The sequence below is a fragment of the Glandiceps talaboti genome, chromosome 2 (assembly GCF_964340395.1).
Source record: "Glandiceps talaboti chromosome 2, keGlaTala1.1, whole genome shotgun sequence".
NCBI lineage: Eukaryota > Metazoa > Hemichordata > Enteropneusta > Spengelidae > Glandiceps > Glandiceps talaboti.
In genome coordinates this window covers 31,865,135-31,892,701 of record NC_135550.1, presented here as the reverse complement: position 1 = coordinate 31,892,701, position 27,567 = coordinate 31,865,135, and the positions used below count along the sequence as shown (strand labels likewise).

Below are 27,567 nucleotides of genomic sequence, written 5' to 3'. Positions count from 1 at the left end.
CCCCTGTCAACTAGTCTAGTTCCCGACGACATTGTTCCTTTTTTACACTACGTTATCTTTGGGAAGATGATGTAGTGTGAAATCAGAACACAGTCGTCAGGAACTAGACTACCGGTCAATAGTGATGCATCATCAATACTATGAAATAACCACAGGTCAATATGTGATGTATCATCAATGCTACACCTTGTTACATCATAGCCTCTGGAGTTCAGAAGTCTCGTAGAGTCTTGGTGTTAATGACAGTATGATTGTGAATGTCAAGTCAGGACAAATAAAAGACCAAAACAGGACCACTAGTCACAAATAATGCAGTTCTTCAAATTCTTAGCACTGAAGTGTTTGTTAACTGATTGAGAGATACCAGTACATTTCACACAATCATTTTTATCATAGTGTTGTTTATTCAAACCTGTACATACAATTGACATGGAGTCAGATTATGATACATTGCTTCATTCAAAGTATTGTCTTCAACTTTACAGATATTGTTAGATAATTCTTGTTTTGACAAATATTGCAAATTTCAAAATAATATCAGTTCTTGAACTGAAGAATGTATCCAGCTATGTGGAAAGTTCTTTCAGTGTAACTGTTACAAATCACTCTACTAAAAACCCATGCAAAACAAGACAGTCCACTTTATCTTGCCACTGGTATTGGTCTTCAAAACAGACTTACTGCACCCCTCCATGTATTAGCTGATTATATTTCATTACACTTCACTCTCAGTTCATAACTATTTCTCCTAGTGTCATTAACCGGACCAGAGTTTTCAGAAGAATTCAAGTCACTTTCCATCAATAAAAATATTTCACACAATATGAAAACTCTGTATTTGAAATTTGCTAGCCTTATAGTTTCAACATTTAGCCAGTTTAAATTGTCATACTTGTGGTACTTTTAAGATGGTAATGTTTTGTATGTTGAATCAGTATCCTACCAAGTAATCATACACAGACCACATTCTTTGAACCCTTCCACAAACCATTACTTGCGTTGAAATGTACATGTATGTAATATCTTTGACACTCATTACAATGTAAGATTTTGTCAAAACATACAGAAGTCAATTTGGCTACCCTGTAATATCAGTATGTAGCTGTTGTGTATATATACACTAAGAATACCTTGTATATATGATAATGAGAAACTTATCTATTAGTATTACCTGTATATATTTTGTAGCCATCATTTTCTGATTAGTCCACAATGAACTTGTGCTTGTACAGGTGTTATACTTCACATTTAAAACACTGGATCAGAAAGGAGCAAAACGTTTACCCCTTATAATTCTCAAAATTTCTGAAACATTTTCTGTTACAAAGAACTCAACTTACTGCAGGTTTATGACTCGGGGGAAAACTTAACTCTTGAAACAAAAGTTCTATATCACTATGTAAAAAAAAAAGCAAATATGGTTGCCGAATATGTATGACATTAAGTTGTAAATTTCAGGTCAGATTACTATTGCTATCTCTACACATAACTTTCAAACCTTTCATACAACAAGTTGACTATCTGTTTTCCAATTCATCATTTCTTGAGAACTCATCAGTCTCGACCTAGCTGTCAGAGAACTTTTTTTCCGTCAATTCAAATTCAAACACAGAGAAGGACATTCTTGTTTTCATTCTGTGAGTAAATCATGACAAAAGTCTGGTTCCAATGATGACATCACAGAAGTTTTAAAAGTACTAAAATTGGTCATATGAAGGGAATATAGCAATGTATTCATGTATGATTGCATTTATCTCATCTTGGAGGCAACGTAGGTGTATCGTAAATTTTGTCATACTACAGCATAACTTATTGGTGCTTAAAATTATTAATAAAGTGTCCACTCCAGTGTTTTTAGTTTAGGCAAACAATCAAATATATCTATCTTATAGTTCACATGGATAAACAATGTCTTCTTCTCCATCATAAAGTGGATTTGCTGTATTTGAAACATATCTAATTGATTACAAAAACAAGTCTGTGATTTTAATAAAGTTTGTCACGGGAAATGAAAAACTGAATGTCTGCTTAAACCTTGTTCCCTAAGAGATGGACTTTTCAGAAAATTACCCCACCAACCTACGTCTAAGATTTCTAGATTTTGCCTTATGCATATAACTGGATAAAACTTTGTGGTAAATGTCTCTTGTTAATTAAAATGTATATAATATAAATAGCAGCAAAAGATTGTGAAAGTGATAAAATCTTCTGTCATGTGCGACAAAGTTCTCAGTAATCATTTCGATAAAGCTCTCTCACACGCTCTCACACTTCAATGAAGGAACCTGATGCTCATCTTCTGTTCAACATCTGTTCTTTCCATTGCCTACAAGATACAGACAAGAAAAATAATTTGATGTTTTTCTATTTAAAAATCCTATTCGATCACAATATTTTCCTTCTGTTCATTTACCACAAAAGAGGAGAACTTTCCTTGCTGACAGTCACAAGGTCCTAAAGAAATTAAGACAGGTTATTTATCTAACAAGTCTACTTTACCAAGCATATATCCGTATCAAAGACCAAACTCCGGTTTCCTTGCCAATCTTCTGGTTTGTAACTAATAAATGAATGACATGATTACATATACCAGATCAAATTAGTGAAGCATAACGCCCAGAAAAATAGCGTCTGTAGGTTTCAGACTACTCAATGAATGAATTGAATTGAATTGAATTGTTTATTCACCAGATATAAAACAGGATAACATTTTTATGTACATTTCAAAAAGGAGGTTGATTTGATAATATATCTGGTGAGGGCCACAGATATACTTCGATCTGAACTAGTCTAGTCTGTGACCCTGACAAAATAAATATAGAAGAGAAGAAAAAAATGAATGATGGTATGAAGAATCCCCTACTTCTCACAATCTATAATAAATTGACTCAATTACATGAATGTATGGCTATATAAAGTATACATATCAACTTACAGTCATGAACTCTTCAAAAGAAATAAGTCCATCATTGTCGACATCAGCTTCTTGTATAGTTCTATCTGCAATACAGCCAAGTTGTTCTTCAGAAATATTAGCACCAACCATCATCTGTAACACCAGTAACAACTCATCTTTTGAAATTTTATCATTGCCATCCACATCATACATCTTGAATGCAACTGCAAAGAGTAAAACAGAATAACAATACTGTAAGATTTACATTTTGTCAATCACAATGTAGTGTGACTCTAGAAGTCTTGTGTCTTTTCCTTCACGAACACATCTCATCTACAGAAGAGTCAACTTTCATGACCTTTGTTTACATGTATGAAATTTTAGATGTGAAGTGTTTCACTTGACCATAGCCTTAAATTTCTTATACTTACCTCTACAGTTCCTGCTTTATAACACTTTACTTGATAAAGAATCAAGTACTAGTAAGAGTGAAAACAAAACAATTCTGTAATGTCATACTAGTATTAGAGTATAATGTTGTCCATCATTCATGTTGCCTTTTGACTTTAAGTTGTTTACACACCCGCATGCACACACACATCCAGACACTTTTCCATGCCTATAGCACTACTGAACCAGTTCAGTTGTGGTTAAAATCAATCAAAACTGTATTTCTGATATAAAACTGAAAGGTCCATACAGCATACATGTACGTTGCACATTCTTCACTAAAATTTGTATAAAATTATTCCACTTCTGAATTTACACTTTACCTACATTTTAGTTTTTCTTCTCTGCTATTCAATCTATTGTCACTGCCATCTTGGACTGGTCTGAAAGTTGCAAGTGCTTTAACAAACTGCTTAAAGTTTAGAGTTTGATCATGACTCTCTCCAAAGAAAGCATGAATGATTCTGTCACCCAGTGGGTTAATTGCCAATTCTGGTATTCTTAGAAAGTCTTCTCGACTGCAAAAATGAGAACAAAATTGTTCTTAATGAAAATATGGAAAATTCTGTGTTATAGAGGATATTAGCATGGGATTTCAGAAGGCTTTACAGTGCAACAGGACGGAACCACATAGCTTTTACTAACTGAACTAAACACACAGTGTTAGATTTTAACTGTGTATCTTCAATTCTAATAAGTTCTAACAAGGAATAGCAAATCAGACATACATGTATACACAGATGCAAAGTGAAAAAAGCGAAACACTTCTACATGTATACTGAACACTCACCTCAAAAAACCATTGTTACCCTTATCAAGACTATTGAACCGGTGATACAGTCTTATTATTTGGTTGTGTGAAACTGTAAATAGATAATACAAGAATACAATCAGATTTTTTGACATGTGCAAATATTGGAAATACATGTAGTTTGAACATAAACCATGAAGTGAATGAAGGGCATGGTATTGAAACACAACAGAACTTTAATCCCACAACATGTTACTACATTTATACCGATTCACTGGACACCAAGCAACAGTAAATGGTCCAGTTTTAAACAGTTTTCATTTTCATTTGAAAAGTTAAGAAAAAAATGTTTACAAGTGCATGCTTACATACTTTAAACAAATGGCCACGGACAAAATACTGAAATTCTGATTACGATTAAAGTTTCAAATACATAATGGAAGACAAAATTCATTGAGTCAATGTACATACAGTAAAACACAGATCTGACTTGATGGCAACAGTAGTAATACACCACAACATTTTCAAACAGGTAGTATGAGTATGTCTATGATGTTGACATCTTGCTCACATTGTCAGCGTGATCTCTCTGTACTACCCATCATACTACCCATTTGAAAATGTTGTGGTGTGCTGCTACTGTGGCCATTTTTGACAGAATTTGAACATTTCTTGGGTCTTGAAGTCTCCATTTATTGTTGGAGTTTGGAAATGTCCGATTTTTTGGCTGGAAAGGCTTTAATTTAGCCAAAAACTCCACCCAACTTTGTGAGGCATAGATGCAGTACTGTAGTGGTTTCGCTACATCACTTTTGGTCCTATGCTATAAACCCATAAAAAAAACATAAAAACGAAAAATGGTGAGTAAATAAAAACAAAGCTACAATTGTTGCAGCTATGTGAGGCAGATCTGTATTGCACCGTGATCTATTTGAATAAACCCAGCAGAAATTGTAGCGTTTGTTTCACGGTAAAACGATGGAACAAAAAAAGCTCAAAAACGTACAGAAGGAAAAACAACTCAAAACCAAATCTAATGCTACAATTATTGCTAGATTATATCATCATCATCATCATTATCATCATGGCCATCTACATGTTACATGTTAGATACCGCTAGTCTAGTGATTACCTACCCTGGTGAGGATTACAGATAGAATACAGTATTAGTATTTGGCCATTTTGGAATGACTATGAAGTTTCTGATTTTGTGCCTTTATGCCGTTATGGTAAAGCCTGCCGACAACAAGAAACACTTCGAGTCGAATGTATCATTATTGTACCCTATCTTAGAATGACTAGTCAGCAGCGGCTCACTTGGTCACATTTACAACTACCTAATACCATCTCCCCTTATACCTCCATGCTAATACCTATTCACATCGTCATGTCCACGACCAATGACCGGGTTACATGCATACGTGGAAGGACGTAGACGGAAATCTACCGTCAACATTTCACAGTATAAAATCGCCATGACGTAACGAACAACAGTAACAGTGTAACACTCGGGTCAACGCAAGCAAATATTCGAAACGAATACGTACATCCAGTGTTTTTTCGTATTTGTTCAATTTCTTCGTCCCTTAGGAGGATAGAGGATCTAGAACCCATGATGAAGTAAAGATGTTGGGCCAAACAAAAGGCCGTGAACAGCTTCTACGAAAAAGAAATTTGTGAATGTCTTTCAGACCTTCCGTTCCATATCACTTTTGAAACGTACGACACTTCCTGTTTGAAAGTATACCTTTGACCCCTGCTCCTCTAGCTTGATAATTATTATATCAGTAAATTTGTCTGGTTGTACAGAATATTTTGTGTAATATACCCTGAAGGCAAATTACATTGGAAGTTTAGATGTGTTAATATTTTATTTATTAATATACGAGAAATATTGTCAAATGTGATGAATCTTTTCCATCTAATCAATATAATCTTAGGGAGACTTGTTTGCACTGCACTATGGGATGGGGCCTCCTAGCCCATTATGGTCACACTTTAGCAGCATGATGCACAGGTAAAATCAAAGCTCAAAACTTGTTTGGTGATCGTGATCCAGGCTTCACTAGCCTGCTTCATTGGTTATGCCATAGACGTTGGAGACAGCTCTCCAACGTCTTTGGTTATGCACAATTTTATCATGAACATAATTTATTGGCTATGTCAGTTTCTTGTAACTAGCTACTAGTAGTAGTACTATAGTACTAACTTAGTATGAAACCAGTGGGACTACTACTAGAAGTACTACCAGTGTATGTATGTGTACTGCATTGACATACATGTGCAATCGTGTCATCATTCTTTTGCAGGAATGATGGTTACTTTTGTTACTGTTTTTAACAGTAGATGTGTTGTTGTTAGCATTTTTATTGTTGTTGTTTTTTACCATACTGTATCCAAAGGTATAGTACTATTATTAGTGTAATACTTAGTAATAAAGTATTATTCAATCATTTCAATCTTTATTACGTTACACACACTACCAGAGAGTGTGCCACAAATGTGTATGTGTTGTACAAATTTTGAAAAACAAAATGAAATATAAAAGGTTCACAATTGATAAAAAGTATAGTCATAAATCTCATTCCTCAACTTTTTAGTCTGATGTGTACTCTTGACCAGGAATGGTATATTTTGTTGTTATAGATTTATTATACATTAGCACAAAAGTGAAGAGCTATGTGTTAATAATTATTCATGTAAATGTTTTCATTGATGAAATGTTTTGGTATTAACTGCTTACAATTTGACCTCCATTTTGTGCTAAATGTGAGTGCTATGCAACAACAACCACTTCTGTTGTATTAAATTGCACTGAAATCTCAGAGGTTTAGGCTAGACATTGGCCTATGTAGTGATATGTGTATCATACACAGTATTATTAAATTGGAGAGAACAACAATGAATTGAGTCCAATGATAATTATCAAATCATATTTTTTTTCCTGCAGGAATGTACAGGTGTGAAATGGTGCTTATGAACTGAATAAATCAAAGTGGTAGTAAATCAAATTTTTAACACGCATCTCCTTAAAACTGATCGTGAATTTCCCATTGCTTAGCTTAGCTTTAAAAAAATTATCAGGGCGTCAGACATCAAAATGCTTGCTGCACGTATCTGCAGGATTGCAAGGACTCGGTCCTGTCTAGTTCGACAGTTATTCAATGTTAATGTGAAGTCGACAGTCATCCCATGTGCTCACAAGTCAGACTTCTCAAATCTGGGTGTGCAGTTAGACAAGCTATGGAAGGAAATGGTGGTAAAATTAAAATCACCAGAATTAGGACTTATAACAAATCGATACAGAACTCTGTGGAAATTTGAAGACCAAGAAAGTTTGAGTACATTCGTTGTGGCTACTGACAAGGATCAAGGTGGGAAAAGCACAGCTGAGTTCACTCTTAGTAAGAACAATAAAGGTCTCTTTCATGGAGTTTTGTGCACCGAAGTACCAAGAGATGGCGAAACTGAGTATAGTGGTTATTGCACCATTAAATCAAAACAGTTGTATGTAAGTATAGATATGAAACATCATAAATGTACTAGCATCTTTATGATGGCCAGTGGGAAATAAACCCAGACCTGCGAGCCTCATATTACTATTAGGGAGTGTGATTTGATATGAAGAAGGTTCAGTAGATTGAAAATTGTATAAAAACAGGTATCTCCCTCAGCTGTGTTTTCTGTACTCTTTGTTTTATTGAGACTTTCAAAGCAAGATTTTTACATACAAAAAATGAAGACGTTAGACATACACTAATTGTAGGAATAAAGAAGCTTTTATAGTTGTTAAGACTTCACTTTCATCATAAACATAATTACATTCTTTTCTCAAGTAAATGGCTTTGAACAATGTTGATATTAATGAAGATATGAAAATGTACTTTTAACATTGTAGTACAATGACATACATATACTCCTCCAGTAGTGTGGTAACCACATGATCCCCAGGCCCCTTTATCAAATACTGTCAAAATAACATGTGCATATGCAGAGGGAACTCTTTCTTTCATGATTTATGTGCAGGGCTGCAATATTTTTGGTTATGAGGGAACATTTTAGGTATGTACCATAGAGTCAGTGACATAAATTAGATTGCTCCATTAATTCTGACATGGTTCAATTTCTTATACTGTATTCTTTCTTGCAGCGATCATTTGATAGGAAGATACAGCTGGATCTGTCACCATTCAACATCTTGAGGATGAGAGTCCGAGGCGATGGCAGGTCATATATGATAAATCTTATCACTGAGAGTTTCTTCAGCGACAACAAAGATGACATGTGGAATTTTTTCCTTTTTACCAAAGGTGGACCTTATTGGCAGGATGTCAAAGTAAGTCACACATCGCATGATTGGCTATGGGCAACTGATTGCTATGTAGTTTTAAAATGAAGTCCTACATGTGAGAATAGACTTATACAGGAGAAACTTTTTTTTTCTTCTTTAAATAAATTTTTGTGCTGGGAATTACTCCCAGCGATTTCCTGTTAATGTTATCCAGACAAAAACACACAAACACACAAATGCTACTGAGATCCATTCAGGTTTGGTACTATATATCATGTTGCTGTGGAACTGTCAAGGCTTTCCCAGTCATTTCACAGGCTATCCAAGAGTCACCCAGGCCCGGCAAGCATAGCACCTGCGGGCGCTGTGTGAAGGAGAAACTTGTGTATCAACAGATGGTTTAGAAAATTCAGTGGTGACTTGTCACCAGCCCTTGATATCAGACGATGTAATGTGTGTGTGTGTATTTGTAAAAAATGAAAGAATACGAGTCTGTTATTTCAGTTTTAATAACAGACACGTCTTCTTTCATTTTTACGTATGTATTGTGCTCCCCCAGCTGATTGAGCACTCTACTTGGTGAAAGAAGAATGAAAATGTGTGTGTGTGTGTGTGTGTGTGTGTGTCCTTACAGTGAGACAATCAAGGCATTATTAAGATTTTTCACTTTTCACTTTTGTGACAAAATTTTTAGGTAACCATTTTCTGAAAATTTGCACTGCCCAATCCAAAATATGTCATGCATAATGTTCCTTTTATCCATTTTTTTCAGATACCATTTTCAAAGTTCTTTCTTACACATAAGGGTCGTATTCAAGACAGGCAAGTGTATGCAGACTTAGAGAGAGTGAATGCCATTTCCTTTACAATTGCTGATGCTATAGATGGTGAATTTGCTTTGGAAATTGACCACATAAGTGTAGACTTTGATCCTGTGCATCAAGAGGAATTTGCATATGAACTCTATCAACGCAATCCAAAAGCAAAGCGTAAAGGACTCTAATTTTTTTGAAAATGTACAAGCTGTGGTAAAGGAGAAACTAGAATAATTGTAATGCTTTACCCAATCATATTTGCATAATCATGTGTTGTATGGGTAATGCTTTAGCCATTGTTCTACTATTGCACCCACCCTCCTACAGGATATTATCATTTTATACTTTAGGGTTTGAAGATCTCATAATATGAACTTGCTGTAATAAGTGACAACATTGTCTCCCAACAAGTGTGCCCTCTACGCCAATTTGACGTGCCACTGACACACATAATTTCTAGTAACGCACCAAAATTTGGTGTTCTCCTATCTCTTACTATGTGCTGACTCACAAGAAATCCCAGTTTTTCTCAATTTGATTCAAAACAACCAAATTTGGCTATCATCAGAGGGCACACTGCCCCAACTATTTCTTTGACCAATTAATTGAAGCATCCTTTGAAAGGATGAATTCACTTAGGAGTGTTGGTATGATAGAAAACATACATTTTATTGAACTGAACATAGGTTTAGATTTTGGAGTGTTCACTTTCAATACATATGACTGTGATTGCAAAATCTAATGTATGTAGATTCAAGATGGATATTTGACATTTCTAATGGTTTTAATAAAATTGCATGTTTTGACATGAGTAATTCAACCTCTCTCCTTCAACAAGACACATTATACACACATACAAATAATTTCTTGAAAAGTGTCGCATGTCATATTACTGAAATGAATAAGGTGAATTTATTCAAAAATAGTTAAAAACTTTACATTTGAAATGATATATTGAAAATACTGACTAACAATTTATTGCACCGTAACAATTCTTGTATGTGCCCTTTTTGATTGTTGTTAGAGGCTATGGAATGTGAAACCTGAAATTCCCAGCACTTGATATATCTGCCTGCACAGTAAAATGTGCCTGTATGGAAGACTGACTTTAAATTACTGTAAAATTTGTATCCTATAAAGTGTTTTGGTGGAATGATAGTCTTGCAGAGGTATATCAGTGTTGAATCAACTAGTGACAATTTGAGTCGATACTTAATATGAATGCAAAGTACTAGAAATTTGGATATTTATGTACAATAGTAATCCCATGGCATACTTTCAATTTTCATAACAATACAACATAATTCCATGTCTTGCAAAACAAGAAAGGCTCCATGTATATGTAGGTACAAATATACTTCAATATGCAGGACATCATTTCTTTCATCAAACTCAAGTGTATCTGAAATTTGGAGCCCAGAAAGATTGGCACATTTGTACCTGGTCTACATTCCATAATATCACACATTTAAAATACAATGACAAGATTAAAGAAATGTTAAGAGAGTGGATCATTGGCGGTATTTTTTAATTAAACTTGTTGTGCAACATGAATTCTAGTTAGTGGAAAGAATATTATTTTAAAATAAATTATTTCTTAGCGTGTGTAGACTTGGGTAAATACTGTTGAGATTCTGTACATCTGTTGAACTGGTCAGGCTCATAACATGAAGTTAATAGGATAATCTTATTTGAATGCCAAAGTTAGAATTATTTGTAAGTTGCAACCACACCAAAATAAATGCATAATTAATGATTTCATATGTTGAAAATAAAAGAATATGTTTTAAGAAAATACAATTTTGCTTAATATTAATATGCTGAATGATTGACTTAATTTAATAATGTTAATAAAATTATATTTAAAATATTCTAAAAAAAAAGTAAGACATTCATTAAAACTTTTTTGTAATGTCAATATTAGAAAATATGCTTCTGGAAACAACACTTCAAAGAGTCGGGTCTGAAGCTCATTAAATATTAGGAAAATCAAAGTTTGTACAGTATTATTGTCTGCACCATGTAACAACTGCCCTTTGAGTTTATATTATAGACATCATTGCTGACATGATGAAGAGTAATGAATTGGATAGCCACATGATTATAATATTGTTAGTCTGATGTCATACACTTTGATGAGAGGATAATTGACCACAGTATACAAGAATCATATATGCATATTTGAACACTACAGTGTTGTTATTGGTAGCACTATGTGATTGTGTACCATTCACAGGGAATAAATATTGGATGCTGATGTTAATATGTACATGTATAGATACAAAATCTATTGGATTTCATTGATTGATTTATACACCAGTCTTGTGTCAACATGTAAAAGTTGCAGTAAAATACATTCCATACATTCACACAATCAAGATGTTCTGCATTGGAAAATAAGCAATGAATGTGATACCAAATCCACCACAGCTTGCAAAAGCAGTGTAACATGTCATTCCCTTGGAAAATCAAGAGATAATATATGACAAGTGTCCCTGTCTACTATGGTCTATTGGAAATCATACATTCACAGATAGAGATGCCTGTCCTTTCAGAACATCATAGATCCAAAACACACAGTATCTATATTTTTAATTATTTTCGACTCAGAATCAAAATTAATTGCAGTGTCCATTATCATCATATCCAGACTTCTTAGAACATTGTCAATATGTCTTCTTCTCAACATTAGCCAACCAATTCTTGTGAGATATTTTGACAGCACCAGATTTACGTTATATTTGTACATTTGTATTCCTCTTTTTAAAATCTGTATTGCATAAAGCTCTCTGGGTCCACTTTAAAACCAAATTTTTCATAAAAAGCAATGTTCTCTGGCTTGCATGTAAGTGAGCACTTGTAGCAGTCAATTTCGTTGGCAAGGAGAAAGAGTGTCTCGAATAATCTAGAAAAATGAAAAGTCATCAAAATACATTTTTATGTAATAGTTATTGATACAGTTGAACTTAAGGTTAACATATAAATTTAACAAGTCATTGAGAGTGACACAGTCCCCGCTATGATTGGGTTTTAAGGAATTATCACTACTCTGATCACGCAACAACACTTGTGAACCTAAATCAAACAAACTTAGATATGTTGTGTCTGCTTGTTGGACATGGAACATGCCTACAACAATAAAGGATGGGTCGGGTATGGGGATCGTATCACGATGAAAATGGATATGCACATGTATGTCATAGAACACTGTCCTAATACCAACTTTGAATGAGATCTGTTCAAGCATGTCTGAATTGTGGCTTTGGACATAGAAAAATCGCAAACAAAATGGCTGCCAGGCGGCCATATTGGATCATATCACAACAACAATGAATATGCACATGTATGTCATAGAACACTGTCCTAATACCAACTTTAAATGAGATCTGTTCAAGCATGTCCGAGTTATGGCTTTGGACATGGAAAATTCACAAACAAAATGGCTGCTAGGCGGCCATATTGGATCGTATCATAACAACAATGAATGTGCATATGTATGTCATAGAACACTGTCCTAATACAAACTTTGAATGAGATCTGCTCAAGCATGTATGAGTTATGGCTTTAGACAGGGAAAATTTGCAAACAAAATGGCTGCTAGGCGGCCATATTGGATCGTATCATGAAACAAATTGACGTGCATATGTATGCCATTGTATGTTGTCCCTGTACCAAGTTTGAAAAAAAATCGGTCCAGGCATCTCCAAGAAACGGCTGCGGACGGACGGACGCATGGACGCACGGACAGACGGAACCCAATCCATAAGTCCCCGCCCCGGACTTCGTCCGGCGGGGACTCACAAATTGCAACAAAAGAAATAAGAAGATAGCAAGAATGATTCACTATCAAGACATGAAAGGGTTATGTGGGGCCCAATCTTGTGATTCACTATCAAGACACGAAAGATTTGCATGGGGTCTCATCTTCAAAGCATGTCAAATATGTTGATATTGTGAAACAAACTAAGCAAAATCTACACCATAACCATATCTCCAAAATTTTGAAATGGGATTCTAAGGTGGTGACAATAAATCCTGAAATTACACTTTTGAAACATTTTGCAAAGTCCGAGATTTGTCTGACAAACCTTTCATTAAGGGGTTTCATTTTTATAAGAATCAGGAACAAGCTTTCATATGGTAAAGTAAGAGAGATTTTAAGAACTTTGAGTTACAGGGAAGTTGGTCCCCAAGGCACATGCTGCCATAAGTTGATCCCCAAGGCACATTCTGCCATAAGATCACTGATTTCAACACCATGTTATTTGATTTTCAGGGAAGTTGGTCCCCAAGGCACATGCTGCCATAAGATCACTGATTTCAACACCATGTTATTTGATTTACTTACAATTTTCCAAGTTGTTTTCCCCTGTATGCACTATCCACAACAAATTCCTCCATTTTGCCCCTCTAAAACAAAGCAAAATAAAATATAACAGTTACTATCATAATGCTATTGCTTCAAGGGGACGGCCTTTATTAACTGATTGGCCGTTATTTATATTCCTGGAATGTGGAGATGACTTTAGCTAGACCTCGGGTGTGCCATCCTTCATGAAGATTGCATCGGAAGAAAACTCAAGGTCTAGCAGCTAGACTACTAAATATTACATGTAATTTCACAAATATTGTAAAAGTTTATGTGCCTGATGAATTTACAATATTTTGGACTGGCAAGTAGTTGTAAAAAAATTACTTTAAAAAAGTGAAAAATACAGAGTCTGACAATACGAAAAGGTCAATGTTACTAAGGCTATCACTGAAACACCACACTGAAATCTCACTCTTTCTGTGCCAACCAACAGCATAACAATGTTTACAGTGTGGATAGATGTTAAAGAGTTGTGGCAATTCTAACTCTCTATCCATGCAATCCTAAAGTGGTACAGAAAATGCCAGTTTCCTGTGTAATTTCTAAAGCTGTTTTTGTCATGGAAAAACTACATACCGCTCCACATGCCCTGATGAATTTTTGTTCTTTGATAACACTTCCTGTTCCAACAATCTTTCCTGTTGATGTGTCTTCTATAACAACAATATAGTATGTATCTGGACAGGCCTTCATTTGATTATACCTAGCTGTAGAACACAAGAAAGGTCATCAAGAAGCCATTTTACCACATGGAATATCACTTGGGAACCTGCATGTGTCATGTTACATATACTACACTAACTTAGTGTGGTCACATGATGAAGATCACGCTGACATGTAATATGGCTACCAGTAGTTATGACATCATTTGCCAAGAATTTCAATATTCTATAGTGTACAATATTGAATTTGAAAATGAAGCACTGCATTTTCTGAAGTTTCAGTGAATTCAACAGTTATTCAAGGCATTCCAATGACACTTTCATCAATTGATTTATGTGTGAATATCATTTCATAATGAGACTGTTGGATCAAACAATAAATTCTCAATTTTTTTTTTTACTTTGGACACTTTTGGATCAGGCAAGATAGTTGTTTTTGTTCATTTACTTTTAGTTGAGGCAAGAAGCACAAACATCCCAACTTGATACTGCATACACTCATCATAATTCACTTATGATAACTTTAATACAAGATCCACCTTGGGTTTTACATACATGTTTCCTTTAGAAATACACCAATTATTCTATGTTGTACCATCAAATGCAAAGAATCAAAATAACAACAACTTACCTAAGAATTGTTCTCTTGAGACATCACCAACTACTGTCAGTTGTGTAAGTAAAGTCATAAACCCTGCAACATAACATGTAACCTTTAAGTATGGATATATGCATGTTTTTACATAATATTGACCAGTGTGATTAAAATCTGATGTGGAGAATACAGTTCCATTTCTTTATTTACCTATATTTCCTTCATTTAGTGTCGTTTGTTTTTTATTTTGTTGTTCCTTGAGTGATTGTCACAATCCCAATGACAGTAAGCAAACTTGATTGCTTAATAAAATCAAGTTGACTAATCTAAACTAGTAATCAAGAAACAACTACTACTTGTGGATTATTAGTAATCAAGTAACATAGTGACACATCTACCACTTGTAGATTAGTAATCAAGTAACATGGTGACATAACTACCACTTGTAGACTAGTAATCAAGTAACATGGTGACACAACTACCACTTGTAGACTCGTAATCAAGTAACATGGTGACATACATGTAACTACCACTTGTAGATTGAGGTACCTTTAGACAATTGTATGTGTCTGCCAATAGTCAACACCTATGATTGGTCAACTCACCTTTATCAAAGTCTGCAGGACATAGTGGTCTCATTACCAAATCTTCTCCAGGATTGGTAGGTGATACAGGTGGCTTGAATTTGGCATGGACTTTACTGAAATCAATCTCCTTCAGGAGACCTGGTCTAAAAAGTGGTGTTTCATCCAGTGGACCATTCTACCATAATAAAATATTACAGACAATGTTATGAAGAATGAACAAAAGATGTTGTATGGGTTAACCCTCCACCACTGTAAGAAAGTTACCACAGTAAACCTTATCACCAGCTATGGCATCAGACTAACGGTAATGGATGTTACATGTCTCCAATACTGCAATGTCATCACACAAATGTACATATATGGGGCTCACATCAATTGCTACTTTTACATTTGGTCAGAAGTTGAAACAACAACATATTCAATAAATAACTGTACAAACTTTAATGTTGAACATCAACACTGGAATCATGGTGACCGATACAAATGAGAAAACTTAATTTAGATGCATGAACTTCCACCAGACAACAGAAGACATTGAAATTGTTGAATGTTTCATAATTTTGCACCAGTAACTATCAAACACATTTATATAATGAGAAGTATATGTATGCTGATGAACTTGACAACTGACGAATAGCATTATGCAAACTTGTCAATGATCTAAATGCAATTATACTGGCAAAAAATATACATGACCACTACTCAATAAAGAAATCGAATGGAGTTCATGTTCTTTATGTTTGATATACACTGTGTGATAGCATGAATTTGACAATGAGTCTGATCACTAGTATAATATGTTATTATTAAAACTACTAGTATACTTTTATATGCAATTTACGCAGAGACAGAGACGTGATGATAATATCAAATTAACATGTAATTGCACACATAGTCTATTGCAGATAAGAAAGTACCATAAGTTGACTGTTTCCAACTGCTGCCTTTGGTAACCAGCGGTTACCGATTTGAACCCACTTGCTTTTATCTGATGACTTAAAAGAATAATTTTAATAATCACATATTATTTAAAAATTCATTTTCACCTTTACAAAATAATAACTAATATTATTTTAATAGCAGTTGAACATTTTTCCATTGACATCACCTGTAAAAAAACGTGCTATCATCAAAATTTATTAGCATAAAAGAAAATCAACATAATTTTTATTTCTACAATTTAAATACTAATTGTTTCATCTGTGTTGATTTTTATAGAAATGCTTCAGAATTTTGGAAAGAAGGCAATGTGTTATCATATTGATTTAGTTTTGAGTTAGGGGTTTGATCAAATAAGTAAAATGGTGAGAACAATGGGAATAGTTTACATATGACAAAGAATCAATAGTACAAATCTAACAATGGTATCTGTTTCTATTAGGTAAAATACCTAGCATACTGAGATACCAATAAATTCAAAACATGATAACATACCACTCGTTTGCAATTCCATGAAATACCTGCAATCTGTTTTAGGTTGTCAGTAGGTTGTAGTTAAAAATTAGTCAGATACACAAAGAAACTTTGTTCACAACTTCAGGAATACCCATTTGTGAATGTCCAAAAATTCTTTTTTATTCTAATATGTATTTTTTCAGATTCCTGATTATCTAGAAATAATTTGACGTAGACTACTGCTAACTTGCTCATCCAAGCAAGGTCTCAAATACATACTGGCATGTTTGATTTGGACATTATATTATATATATATTATTATATTATATTAGAAATGTAATATTTTCTAAACGGTTGAAATAAAGTTTTATCTTATCTTATCTTATCTTATATGCCTCACACTATATAGTATAGTTGTTACACTATTTCATCATTCATTTTTTCAATTTAATACACGGTGGCAGTCCAGCTCTAATATGGTTGGCAGGTCAACAAAGTCCATAGATGCTTTTATGTAACTGGAAATCACGTTGTTGACATTACATAATTTTCATTCTCACTTTCGTAGTGATGGTCATTGTGGTGGTACGGGGGGGGGGGTTACAACATACTTTCGTATATACATATATTTACAACAGTTTGACCCAAGTACATGTGTGATGTTAGACTGACGTCGAACGTTTCACCAGTGACACATTTACACATGTAAAATACAACGTATTGTGTAGAGCTTCAAATAATTGATCTGAAAAGTTCTTTACACAGTGACACATGCCACGTAAACAAGTCGGTGTTTATATTACTACGGGACCCAATATTTATATGTAAAGATGTCATGAAGAAGCTTGTGTTCAGAATCCTGTAGACTGAGGGTGGAATTATATTTTCCCGAATATCAAAACACTAGCATATAGATAAGAGGAATGTTTAAATTACTCTTACCTCCATTCTGTCCCCAGTTCTGTCATTCACATGCACACCAGACGAAAAGTTTCAGTGTAATGACATACGATGTCGTCACTTCCGGGTTGAGAATACATCCTCACTCACAAGTGTGGTCATATACGTTTCTTCTTTTTGTATAGATTTGATATTTATAAATTAATTGGTAATTTCAGTGATTCATAAAATATATAATTTATGATTATTTTATGAGAGAGCTTATATTTTACGAAACATTAAACGTATTCTAGCATTCATGACATTTATTCTTGTGACCAGTTGATGCAAGGGTATTTAAAATGGCGACTTCCATGTGAATCATGCACGCGCGATTGCTCAACGGTGCAGTTCGTTTTACAAGGGGTTCAGGGCTACTTCTGTCCTGTATAACCAGTGAGAACATTATTCCGAATACTGACGCAACTTTTCACAAGAAATGTAGATCTTATTATACGAGTATTGTGGGCTACAGAGCCAAGGGACCTAGATCTTACCAGACGAGGAAGTCGCCCCGGTGCGGTTCTGGTGCGCATCATAACACATCTTTGATTTCTGGCCATTTTCCATGGAAAATCTGCCCTAATATTTCGGATTCGCAACAGTGTAGAAACTATGTCAGCACACTTACAGATTGTCTGTCAAGGAGACACTTACCAGGAGAACTTTTCCATCCTGCCACTACTGTGTTTATATCAAGAGATAAAAGCACCAAGCACCATAAGAGGCAGACAAGTTCAAACACAATTTTACAATTCAAAAACACTAAAACTAAAAGAGCGAAAAAGAAAATTGTGAAAGCACAAGAACGAATGAAAGAAAAGTATGAAGAAATAGAAGAAAGGGTTAGGCTTAAAGCAGAGGAAATAGAAGACAGAGTGAAAGAAATGGTGAGTCCATAATATCAAGGGAAAGTCAAATAAAAGCAGAAGTACTTATGATAATGTGTATACCAGACCATAGACCCTCCACCCAGTGGGTGAAGGGTCTATGACCAGACCAACTAATATACCAGCAGTCGGGAAGTTCCATACAAATCTTGTATGAAATCTAAGTAATGCAGTTTGACTATTGGAGAAAATGTATGAAATAGATAGTGAGCTACCATGTGGTAAATTATCATCAATAAGTTTATTAGTCCGAGGAGGCTCTGACTTGGGCACAAAGTCAGATATATTTGGTCAGTATAACTCCATTCTCAGACAGAGAACATAGTCATACCGACCAAATATATCTGACTCCTTGATCAAATCAGAGCTTCCTCAGACTATAAGTTTATATGCACATGCTTGCTAATATGGCTCATGTTCCTTTTGAGAAACAGATAATAAGTTTTCATGTTTGTATTTATTAATAAACATACCGGTAACTCTTTCTGTTGTTCTTACAGAAAGAGAACATCTTCACAATCCCAAATTTTCTGACAACTGGTCGTATTGTAACATCACCTGTTCTGGGATACTTGGTCATCCATGAATATTTTGGTTCAGCAACATTGCTATTTGCTGTTGCAGGAATCACTGATCTGGTAAGTTCTTCATTAATAATATTCATTTGTTCAAAAAGAAAGCATGGTTTGAAAGTGACCCAGGTCCTCGTTCTATGTAGTTTATAGCAAAACCAAATGATTACTATTATCAGTAAAATCATCTTATTTACTATGGTTGTCAACAGAATGATCCTTTGAGGAAGCAACTTGATTCAAAAAATGTCCCGAGTCACAATATTTGTGTGATTTCACCCTTGCTTTATCTAATTATAATGCAACAAAGACACAAACTTATTCATCAGCAAATACCTGTATAGTCTAGTCCTATACCTGTCAACACTTTCTATGATCATGATCCTGCTGACTCCACATATAGTCAAACCTACAAATTTCACCGAAATCTGACTAAACTGCCTGCAGGGGCAAGGATAAACAGTGCATGTCAGTAGTAATCAATCGCAAAGTGACAGGCAGTTGTAAGTGGTTACATTCAGGCAATTGCTCATTAATATTCAATTATTATAGCTGTTTTGATGTGGCCCTAATATTTCGGGTTTGCAACAGTGTAGAAACTGTCAGCACTCTAATACCATTAAATTTAATAAACTATTGATGTCTGAGATGAGATTGTGCCCTTGTACTAGAGTAACCAGTTTGACTATATGATGGAGATGATCGTAGTGATCGTAATGTATATGGGATACTAGACTAATACCTGTATGTCAGTTGATGCAGTTGTCTTTCATACTACCAGTATTTGTTAGTGCATACAAGTTTTAAATGATGCATTGGCAGAAGGACATATCATCCATAATACTGTAGTATTGACTCTCCTCAGGTAACATTATTATGTACATGTACTTGTAAAGTGGCACTGGTGGTTAAATACCCCATCTCAGAAAAGTAGAACAGTTTGTATGAATAAATGAATCATCTAGGGAATATTCAATTTACAGTTAGATGGCTACATCGCCCGTAATTATCCAAATCAGCTGTCAGTCCTTGGCAGTATACTGGATCCTTTAGCAGATAAAGTATTGGTTGGTGTATTGACCATTACACTCACCATGGTTGGACTCATTCCAAGTAAGTTTAGTGACTTAGTGTCTCATAATCAGACTTCTCCATTTCTTGCACATAAATTGATGATATACAGGAGATGTTCAAATTGCCAGCCATAAAGTGCACCACCCTATAAATGGAAGGGTATAGCCACAGTACCTTTTATTTCGTATTTGCATTTTTTTTATTGCTCCATGTCAAGCCTAGACAGACCAATGAACAAGTGCAAACAAACAAATTACTGAAAACTGTTGTAACCAATTTCACACAATATGGAACCAATATCAGGAGCTTTTGACTAGCACCTCTTGGCTTGTTAACTCGCTGCCACTAGATGATATCATTGTAGGTTGGAGTGCATATACTGTATATTGACTTTGATAGATGTGACATATAAAGGTGTGGCATGTGAACCACTGCAATACTTGCTAATGAGCTATTTATGAGTGAAGAAATTTGTTTCAGAAATTCAAGTACATATATGTTAGTAGTATCGTGTGCATGACTTGAAATATGAAAGTTAGCAATTTGTAAGAATTGATTAATTCTAACTTTGACTTTCTGACATCAATATGCCACAAAGGTGTATAAACTTGAAATTTTTCTCATAACCATGTTACTCATTTTTTTCCAGTTCCTTTGACTGTGTTGATAGTAGCAAGGGATATATTGTTACTTGGAGCAGCCTTTGTTCTACGATACAAGTCACTGCCATCCCCATTTACCCTCAGAAGATACTTTGATCTAACTCATGCCACAGTGAAACTGAAACCTCTACTCATCAGTAAGGTAAATAGCAATGTGTTTGCGATGTGAATTGATTTAAAACCCAATTTTGCTCACTGCAAATGAAATCTCCATTTTCTTGAGTAGATGTGTGCTTTCAGAAATTAGCCTACTGCTCAGTTTGTGTTACTGAACAACTTAGATAAAAAAATATGGCACTGCAAAGCTAGTACTAGTATTAGTCAATATTATAAAATTGCAAATGTGAAATCCCTATGAATGCATTGCTGATGTCTTTTGTTTCTCTTTATTTATTGCAGGTGAACACTAATGTACAATTGGTCATGGTTGCAGCATCACTAGCTGCACCAGTGTTTGGCTATGTAGATCATCCATATCTCCATGCTCTCTGGTAAATACTCATATATTCATCTCACCTTACCTGTTCAATAACTTGTTGATGTACTCATTGGCAACTACAAACTTTTTATGTAGAAAACCTATAGAGATTCACTGTTATTATCATTTCTGACAAATGTTTTAGATGGTATTTGTGTCGTATGTTAATAATCATAAATGTGCATATGTTTGTTTCACAGGTATCTAACAGCTGGGACTACCTTCATATCAGGATTGACCTATGTGTTTGCCAAGGATACATTTAAAATTCTCAGCAAAAGGAAATAGTCCACAAACTGAAATATAAAAACTGTATAAATCTCAATTTTGCAATGCATGAGCCAAATTAAGAAAACAGCAACTGCCAATTTGATTTGCTGAAGTTGAATATTCAGGATTAATAATACATTTGTGAGAGTTCAAACTTTATTTCTCAACAAAATGAAATAAAAGCTTTTGAAAAAAGAATGACAAAGGCAAAGAATTAATATAATATTACTTTAAAGATTTTAGACAACATGACAAACATGAAGAGTTATATTTTTTTCCCATTTGTAAGAAATTGAATATTCATTGTTATCAGATATCAGATACTGGGTTGTGTTGGGTTGATATATGTGAAGCATAACCACTAATCTGTAAGGTATGACATTCATGTTATGTTATCAGATATCAAAGTTTCCTCAGTGTTACATAGGCACATCACTTGTCATGTACATGTATGATCAGAAAGACAGTTTTGTAATCTTACTGTAACATTGCCATGATACAGGTTGCTATGGACCAAAGTATCATTTTGAACATACCTGGATGTACTATTCTAAGTCTTATAAGTGCATGACTCTAGCTAGATGTAAAACTGACCTCAAGAAAACTCATATATGATATTTATTTATTATTTCCCCAGTTTTTTCTTTGTTCAGCCAAAGAAAGAATATATGACCTATGGGGCCTTGTCACTATGAGTCGAATGAAGACAAATATTGGGGAATAACATGATTTTAGCTGTGCAAGCATATTTACTAAGAATATAGAAAAATATCAGTAATTTTGAACACTGACTTATGACTGTAGTTTGAGCACTACAGAAAGACACGTATTGTTATGGCAGAGAACAATGCAGTGTAGCTATAAATCACATATTTTTTGTTCAGATGCATTCAAGTTGGCTTGTGTGAGGTATATTGTGTATTACCTCCTGTATTGTAGTGAACACATATTGCCTGGCCATGAGGGCTATAGCACCCGTTTATTACACCCGAGGGACTGTGAGTTACCAGAATCACATGCTATTTCCCGAGGCCAAAGGCCGAGGGAAATAGCATGTGATTCTGGTAACTCACAGTCACGAGGGGGTAATGAACGGGTGCTATAGCCCGAATATAGGCCAGGCAATATGTGTTTTATAATATACCTCATGCTGTGAACTTGCAGTGGCAGACGACATCGTCAGAAGCTGCCATTTTGACCTGCTGTGAACGCGCGGTGGTAACGTGACCATGTAAAAGTTGATGGGACTATTTCCCTAGGGAAATAGTCATTCTATTTTCTTATCACGTGACTGATTCTAGCGAATCATGGCACAGCATTATCACTAGGTATATTATAATTTTTCTTATTATATCTATGGAGGATTATGTTACTATGCTAAACATTGAATAGCCTTAGATGTCACCCACAGATAAACAGTCCTTGGTAAATAATAAACTATCATTTAACAGAAAAGTTGAAATGTTAGGTACCTTACGGGTATTATGTCATTGTATTATTTACAATTTATTTTATGTTAGTCTTGATAATTTAGATTACTAATATTAGGAACAATTAGTGCTACTGTGTCTTTGAATATAAAGTAACAATCCCAATTTGTTACTGTGTAAGCCACTTGGGCATAGCATTCTTGAAACTTGCTGTAGTTTTAGATTTCTGCTTTGATAACAATTTTAATCTTTTAGTTTGAGTTGAAGGTTCTTTTTATCTTGCTATTTGTTCAGCATGTGATTGCTTTTCTTATATCTGTTCATACTGTATTCATTATATCATAACTAGGCAAAGCCCATAAGCTCATGCAGGGTAGATTCACTTGTGACCGGCTGCCTCACGATGATATTGTAGATAGCACCCTCCATGTGGAGAATGCGCATAGTACATTTGTATATAGAACACGCATGCATAGTCATTGGGCTGCAATGCATCCTTGGGTAAAACCACCAAAAAAAAAGTAATGAAGCTGCTACATGAGCTATTAGGATTGCCTTAGTACTTAGATTTGTAAATAAACTCACAACCATTGCAAATGCTTGTAATACACAACATGTTTTGATAGCTAATCAGATTTTCTTATGATGTACAATGCCGTACATTAGATCTATATTTGATCTGTGATCTCGCAGTAAAGCATCACTTTTTGGTGGCTATTTCAAAGGATATTTAGATTGTTAGAATATGTTACTATCAGATGACTTGGAAACCTTTCTAAGGGTTTACTTCTTTAATTTTGAAAAAAAAAAAAAATACGTATCAGCATTATGAGAGGTATTGGGAAACTGTTTGTGGGCTCGATTTTTGGAAGTACTGACTACCAACAAATTTACAGCAGTCATCCATTTTAATGGACCACAATTCCTCTATAGACTGACTGTGAGTGAATAGACAATTGCAAAATACAAATAACAGTTTTCAGAAATTCATGGAATACTATCCACTGTCATGCAGTTGAAAATTCTGAAATAAACATGGTGATTCCACAATCTTAAACCAAGAAGAGACCAAAGTGTTACCATGGGATATTTAGTTATGTTATAAATACACATGTAGTTAAGTTATTATGACATCACTTTGTATTAGTTAAGTACAAAACAAGCTGACATTGAATGATTTCACCATACATGTGATATAATGTTATATACATGGTTTTACTGAAATAATACAACATTGTTTTGTTGATTCAATAAAATATGTTTTAATAATATAATATAATGTTTTGTTGATTCAATCAACTAGTATGTTTTCTCATATATTTTGTACTGTAAGGTTCACCAACAGTGTGTTTGTACATTTTGTTTACATTAATATTGTCCAACTGATAGCAGTAGAATTTGCATTACCAAGGATACCTTTGCAAAAAATCAACTTTTCTTCTTTTCTTAGACTATACAAATGACTTTCGGGGTGGGGTGGTGGGAGGGGGTAATAAAAGAGGGAGGTGAAAGACTCTACTCTACTCTACTCTACTCTACTCTACTCTACTCTACTCTACTCTACTCTACTCTACTCTACTCTACTCTACTCTACTCTACTCTACTCTACTCTACTCTACTCTACTCTACTCTACTCTACTCTACTCTACTCTACTCTACTCTACTCTACTCTACTCTACTCTACTCTACTCTACTCTACTCTACTCTACTCTACTCTACTCTACTCTACTCTACTCTACTCTACTCTACTCTACTCTACTCTACTCTACTCTACTCTACTCTACTCTACTCTACTCTACTCTACTCTACTCTACTCTACTCTACTCTACTCTACTCTACTCTACTCTACTCTACTCTACTCTACTCTACTCTACTCTACTCTACTCTACTCTACTCTACTCTACTCTACTCTACTCTACTCTACTCTACTCTACTCTACTCTACTCTACTCTACTCTACTCTACTCTACTCTACTCTACTCTACTCTACTCTACTCTACTCTACTCTACTCTACTCTACTCTACTCTACTCTACTCTACTCTACTCTACTCTACTCTACTCTACTCTACTCTACTCTACTCTACTCTACTCTACTCTACTCTACTCTACTCTACTCTACTCTACTCTACTCTACTCTACTCTACTCTACTCTACTCTACTCTACTCTACTCTACTCTACTCTACTCTACTCTACTCTACTCTACTCTACTCTACTCTACTCTACTCTACTCTACTCTACTCTACTCTACTCTACTCTACTCTACTCTACTCTACTCTACTCTACTCTACTCTACTCTACTCTACTCTACTCTACTCTACTCTACTCTACTCTACTCTACTCTACTCTACTCTACTCTACTCTACTCTACTCTACTCTACTCTACTCTACTCTACTCTACTCTACTCTACTCTACTCTACTCTACTCTACTCTACTCTACTCTACTCTACTCTACTCTACTCTACTCTACTCTACTCTACTCTACTCTACTCTACTCTACTCTACTCTACTCTACTCTACTCTACTCTACTCTACTCTACTCTACTCTACTCTACTCTACTCTACTCTACTCTACTCTACTCTACTCTACTCTACTCTACTCTACTCTACTCTACTCTACTCTACTCTACTCTACTCTACTCTACTCTACTCTACTCTACTCTACTCTACTCTACTCTACTCTACTCTACTCTACTCTACTCTACTCTACTCTACTCTACTCTACTCTACTCTACTCTACTCTACTCTACTCTACTCTACTCTACTCTACTCTACTCTACTCTACTCTACTCTACTCTACTCTACTCTACTCTACTCTACTCTACTCTACTCTACTCTACTCTACTCTACTCTACTCTACTCTACTCTACTCTACTCTACTCTACTCTACTCTACTCTACTCTACTCTACTCTACTCTACTCTACTCTACTCTACTCTACTCTACTCTACTCTACTCTACTCTACTCTACTCTACTCTACTCTACTCTACTCTACTCTACTCTACTCTACTCTACTCTACTCTACTCTACTCTACTCTACTCTACTCTACTCTACTCTACTCTACTCTACTCTACTCTACTCTACTCTACTCTACTCTACTCTACTCTACTCTACTCTACTCTACTCTACTCTACTCTACTCTACTCTACTCTACTCTACTCTACTCTACTCTACTCTACTCTACTCTACTCTACTCTACTCTACTCTACTCTACTCTACTCTACTCTACTCTACTCTACTCTACTCTACTCTACTCTACTCTACTCTACTCTACTCTACTCTACTCTACTCTACTCTACTCTACTCTACTGGGGGGGTGTTGTTGTTGTTGTTGTTGTTGTATCGTGTCTTTATGCTAACTCAAAGTATGCTACAAATGAAACTACCTCTTCTAGGAATAGAACCAGAAACCTTAATCTTTGAGGTATAGAACTTTAACCACTACTCTATTATACTGAGCTTGTGATTACCTATGTTATTTTAACCATATATCACTTTCAAATAAAGAGATCTCACTAAAAAAAAATTGATCCGTTCTGGGAATCGATCTTGAGCACACGATACAATGTTAGACTTAGAAGTCGTCAACTTTAACCACTACTCCACCTGTATCTTGTGATCACATTTGAAAAAGCTTATAATATATTTTAATATCTGTAATAAAGGTAAGCAAAAGTGATAGAGTGTTAGATTTTGAAAACTTTCACTACGGTTTGACATTTGCTAATTTGAATATGGACCAATCGTTATAAAAACGTTTCACATTGTATGTGTTCGCCGTAACTAGACCACATGAACGGGCAATATTACTGAAAATTTTGTGCATTAAGAACAAAACATAAAGAGAATACCTTTATTTGCAAACATTATGATTATTGTTTACTATCGAAATATGACGGGCGTAATGTATATAGCGCCCCGTTACGATAGAAAAGAGAGAGGATGTGAACGTTTTCACAAAATGTACGCATGCGCCGTCGTGGTTCTAACTTTAGGACGTTGTACTGTAGTTTGTAAATAACAAGGAAAGTTTTGTGTAAGTGTACTTATCGTGGCAGCATCGAGGGACTTGGTACGCTTGTTCAACACCTCAATTTGTGTGTCGTGATCGTGCCTATTATATGACTTTTCTAAAGTTTTTTCCCATGGTTGTTGTCAATCGGTGACCCGAGGTCAATATGTAGTGCCTTCGCACAGAATGACATGCTTAAATTCTGCAAATCACAAAATATAGTAGTGACTGCTTACAGATCTTTGGGTTGCCCTGATAGGCCAAGGTAATCACTGTAACAATTTTACTTTATACCACTGGTAGATTACCTGTCGTTAGACTACCTGTCTATCCCCACCAGTACCACTATCAGATCTCTCTCTCTCTCTCTCTCTCTCTCTCTCTCTCTCTCTCTCTCTCTCTCTCTCTCTCTCTCTCTCTCTCTCT

At 35.0% G+C, this 27,567-nt stretch overlaps 4 protein-coding genes across 4 annotated transcripts; 2 read left to right on the top strand and 2 right to left on the bottom strand.

Moving 5' to 3' along the window:
- Positions 1–398: 398 nt before the first annotated feature.
- LOC144451553 (calcineurin B homologous protein 1-like) lies at positions 399–5,824 on the bottom strand. The gene is made up of 5 exons (XM_078142434.1): positions 5,645–5,824; positions 4,137–4,209; positions 3,674–3,864; positions 2,936–3,120; positions 399–2,326 (listed from the first exon to the last, which is right to left on the bottom strand). Exons 1-5 carry the CDS (start codon positions 5,709–5,711, stop codon positions 2,273–2,275), a joined length of 570 nt encoding a protein of 189 aa, XP_077998560.1. The 5' UTR covers positions 5,712–5,824; the 3' UTR covers positions 399–2,272.
- A 241-nt stretch (positions 5,825–6,065) lies between these two features.
- Positions 6,066–10,943, top strand: LOC144447929 (complex I intermediate-associated protein 30, mitochondrial-like). Its single transcript, XM_078138033.1, has 4 exons — positions 6,066–6,114; positions 7,048–7,608; positions 8,248–8,433; positions 9,161–10,943. The coding sequence occupies exons 2-4, from the start codon at positions 7,198–7,200 to the stop codon at positions 9,389–9,391; spliced, it is 828 nt and encodes a 275-aa protein (XP_077994159.1). The 5' UTR covers positions 6,066–6,114; positions 7,048–7,197; the 3' UTR covers positions 9,392–10,943.
- LOC144447938 (glucosamine 6-phosphate N-acetyltransferase-like) lies at positions 10,115–17,805 on the bottom strand. Its single transcript, XM_078138046.1, has 6 exons — positions 17,757–17,805; positions 15,438–15,594; positions 14,869–14,931; positions 14,152–14,282; positions 13,552–13,613; positions 10,115–12,108 (listed from the first exon to the last, which is right to left on the bottom strand). Exons 1-6 carry the CDS (start codon positions 17,760–17,762, stop codon positions 11,967–11,969), a joined length of 561 nt encoding a protein of 186 aa, XP_077994172.1. The 5' UTR covers positions 17,763–17,805; the 3' UTR covers positions 10,115–11,966.
- Positions 17,806–18,076: 271 nt separating this feature from the next.
- Positions 18,077–21,717, top strand: LOC144446663 (putative cardiolipin synthase (CMP-forming)). The gene is made up of 6 exons (XM_078136483.1): positions 18,077–18,598; positions 19,144–19,281; positions 20,199–20,328; positions 20,939–21,093; positions 21,351–21,442; positions 21,630–21,717. The coding sequence occupies exons 1-6, from the start codon at positions 18,077–18,079 to the stop codon at positions 21,715–21,717; spliced, it is 1,125 nt and encodes a 374-aa protein (XP_077992609.1).
- Positions 21,718–27,567: the final 5,850 nt, after the last annotated feature.

Bases quoted from the DNA above. Each gene is read 5' to 3' on its own strand.
- LOC144451553 (XM_078142434.1), bottom strand. From the start codon at position 5,711: ATGGGTTCTAGATCCTCTATCCTCCTAAGGGACGAAGAAATTGAACAA. The intron at 4,210-5,644 runs GTACGTATTCGT...ATCTATTTACAG, and splicing joins AATACGAAAAAACACTGGAT to TTTCACACAACCAAATAATA. The intron at 2,327-2,935 runs GTAAGTTGATAT...TGTATCTTGTAG, and splicing joins CTTTTGAAGAGTTCATGACT to GCAATGGAAAGAACAGATGT.
- LOC144447929 (XM_078138033.1), top strand. From the start codon at position 7,198: ATGCTTGCTGCACGTATCTGCAGGATTGCAAGGACTCGGTCCTGTCTA. The intron at 7,609-8,247 runs GTAAGTATAGAT...TCTTTCTTGCAG, and splicing joins TTAAATCAAAACAGTTGTAT to CGATCATTTGATAGGAAGAT. The intron at 8,434-9,160 runs GTAAGTCACACA...CATTTTTTTCAG, and splicing joins CTTATTGGCAGGATGTCAAA to ATACCATTTTCAAAGTTCTT.
- LOC144447938 (XM_078138046.1), bottom strand. The intron at 14,283-14,868 runs GTAAGTTGTTGT...TGTGTTCTACAG, and splicing joins CTCAAGAGAACAATTCTTAG to CTAGGTATAATCAAATGAAG. The intron at 12,109-13,551 runs GTAAGTAAATCA...TCATTTTTCTAG, and splicing joins GGAAAACAACTTGGAAAATT to ATTATTCGAGACACTCTTTC.
- LOC144446663 (XM_078136483.1), top strand. From the start codon at position 18,077: ATGCACGCGCGATTGCTCAACGGTGCAGTTCGTTTTACAAGGGGTTCA. The intron at 18,599-19,143 runs GTTAGGCTTAAA...TTGTTCTTACAG, and splicing joins ATGAAGAAATAGAAGAAAGG to AAAGAGAACATCTTCACAAT. The intron at 20,329-20,938 runs GTAAGTTTAGTG...ATTTTTTTCCAG, and splicing joins CATGGTTGGACTCATTCCAA to TTCCTTTGACTGTGTTGATA.